General features: G+C 39.4%; 1 protein-coding gene across 1 annotated transcript in view; it reads left to right on the forward strand.

Moving 5' to 3' along the window:
* The window catches only part of LOC110054059 (transient receptor potential cation channel subfamily M member-like 2), a 78,559-nt gene that overhangs the window by 67,687 nt on the left and 8,372 nt on the right, over positions 1–2,500 (forward strand). Inside the window, exons 24-25 of the mRNA XM_089272778.1 lie at positions 943–1,112; positions 1,920–2,024. Of these exons, the coding sequence (XP_089128904.1) occupies positions 943–1,112; positions 1,920–2,024 (275 nt within the window). The remainder of the gene's footprint in view (positions 1–942; positions 1,113–1,919; positions 2,025–2,500) is intronic.

Raw genomic sequence — 2,500 nt, forward strand, 5'->3', positions numbered from 1 at the left:
CTCAAATTCATGATAAATGAGGTGTTTGGCACACTATTCATAAACTGGTATGTTAAATTGGCACACACAGGATCAAGATCGCTTATTTAAAGTTGAATAAATGAAGGGCCAAAATATTAAAAAAATATCAACAAAAAAAACTCAACCTGATGTGTAAAACTGATAAGAAAACAAGAAATGAAATGAAATTTTCGCAGACGTGCTTCGCTTCACGTCAGCATGTTCAAATTAATTCTTCACGCTAAAGCGAAAGCTTGGTTTTTGCGGAAAACTTCTCCAAATTTTACAGTCATTTTATCGACCGTGGTGTTACCAATCGTTCCAAAAGTTGAATTCAACTTCGAACTAATACATTACTATTACTATTTATGTTTTCTAAAGTCCTGGAAACTGCTTAAAATCCGTGATCGATATTCAAAACTTACTTGAAAGTGTACAACCGATCGTCACGGTTCGAGGACTCTGTACTCGTTGATCTTCCATTCTGAGACCACCTGAACATTGACCGCCTGAGCATTTTTCCTTTCTATTTTAAATCTCAAAGCAGTAAGTTCTCCATGGTAGGAATGAAACAAGACCTTTGAAGTTTATAGATTTGGCCCGCAACGCGCCATTATTATTACCTACCAATTTCCGGCGGCCAATAAAAACAATTTTACAAGAGATCGAGGCCATTTGTGACAGGCAGGCAGCCAGTCCAAGATGGCGTCCAAACCCTGAAATCATCTGGCACCGCGGAAAATCGCGGGACATAAACCCGCGGTAATGGCCCGATTAGTATGCGTTCTCCTATCGCCGAACGCAAATATGCTCCCAAAAGAACCTCTAACATTTTCCCAATATAAATAAAATTAAAGATGGTACAGTGATTTTAAACTAAAGTTGCCGGAAACTTGAGTCTTGAAAAATTAGAGTTTTAAAAACATTTTTGTTGTGTCGTAGAATGGAAACAGTTTCTTGTCAACTTCAAGATATGCACAGGGAGACAATTAGTCAGAACAAGGCTCTTAAAAACCAGCTTGACAAACTAGAAGAAGATGTTAAGAAACTCAGAGAACCTGACAAGCCAAGGTCAAGACTTGCATCTATCGCAGACGTTCCGGAACTCAAAGGTACAATCATCAGCTAGCCAGCTTATTCCTGGAAATATTGACGTGTAGAACGTACTGTCTTTTTCTTTTTAATGTGAACGTATACGAGACGACATTTAATAAAGGCGAACAAAAAAAATGAAGCCGCAAAAAAATTGTGGACCATTTAGAACAGAAATTAACTACTGCATCTTTGCAAATTCAACGCTTGTAGTGACTTTTATTCTTGATAAATCGCCAAACTCATTTCAACTCCTTGTGCTGATTTCAATTTAATTCTAAAGAATTTTCTACATACTAAAGAGCCACTTTGGTTGTCGAGACAGCGCTATGTTCTATCCGCTCCAGTCAGAGCATCAGAGCATAAACAGCAACGTGGCTTTTATTTCCTGTAACCAAACGAGGTTTTTCTGGGAATAGGAGGTAAGCCCATTGCCTAGCCTGCACACAACTCTAAGATGTGTGGCATCACTTCGAGAACTACTTATTCTACTATTTGAGAAGAGTTTGTGGGCTGATTTTTGTTCCCCTTTAGATTGATGTGCGGAGGTAAAAGAGACAACGCCAACGGCTTAACGTTAGTACCCAATCGCCCGATTATCTAAACTGAAGCAGATGCTTGAACACGGAGTCAGCATGATCTTACTAGTTACTTAAAAACCCTGGCTTGTGGTTCGGCTGAGGATCTGAACCTCCCGCCCAGCAGTTCCGCACTATTCTGAGCGGTAGTTTAGAGGCATATGCACAATTACATCAAGCAATATATCAGAAAAGCGTAGCCGAAGGCGAAACAAATTTAATCCAGTAACATATTTTTTATCATCGCAGAGCCAGACTCCAGGCGAAAACGTTCTTCACTTTTCGTTGAGGACTCAACCACCAGCAACAGTGGCCTGATGAATTCAGTTTCAGACAGCGAGTATAGTTCGTCCGGTATGTGCCATACGGTTTAGGTTCGTTCTTTGAGTTAATTAACAACAGTTGTATTTAATGATTACGACATGACATGGAGTGCCTGCGGCTCGTGATTTACGAATTCTTCGAGTGTTCTTCCAACATCCCAAGTGATTTATCAGCCTATAAACCATAAAAACTTCTGGTCTATTGCTTAACTATTTGTTATATGGTTCTGTCTCACAAGGACTGGGAACTACCAAATTCACGAATTTGATTGGCTGAAATCGATATTGAAAGCGGTCTAGATTTTCCCATCTTGACCGGCGTCTAGGGCGGTAATGTTCTGCAGTGAAAAAGTTGCAAACCAAAAGGCAAAATCATTGACTATTTTCACCTAAGATTTTCCCATCTTGACCGACGTCTAGAGCGGTAATGTTTTGCAGTGAAAAAGTTGCAAACTAAAAGGCAAAATCATTGACTATTTTCACCTAACAATGTTTATTTATAGAAGT

Source organism: Orbicella faveolata, unplaced genomic scaffold (genome assembly GCF_042242905.1).
Source record: "Orbicella faveolata isolate gen_17 unplaced genomic scaffold, um_ofav_v1 contig_35, whole genome shotgun sequence".
Taxonomy (NCBI): Eukaryota; Metazoa; Cnidaria; class Anthozoa; order Scleractinia; family Merulinidae; genus Orbicella; species Orbicella faveolata.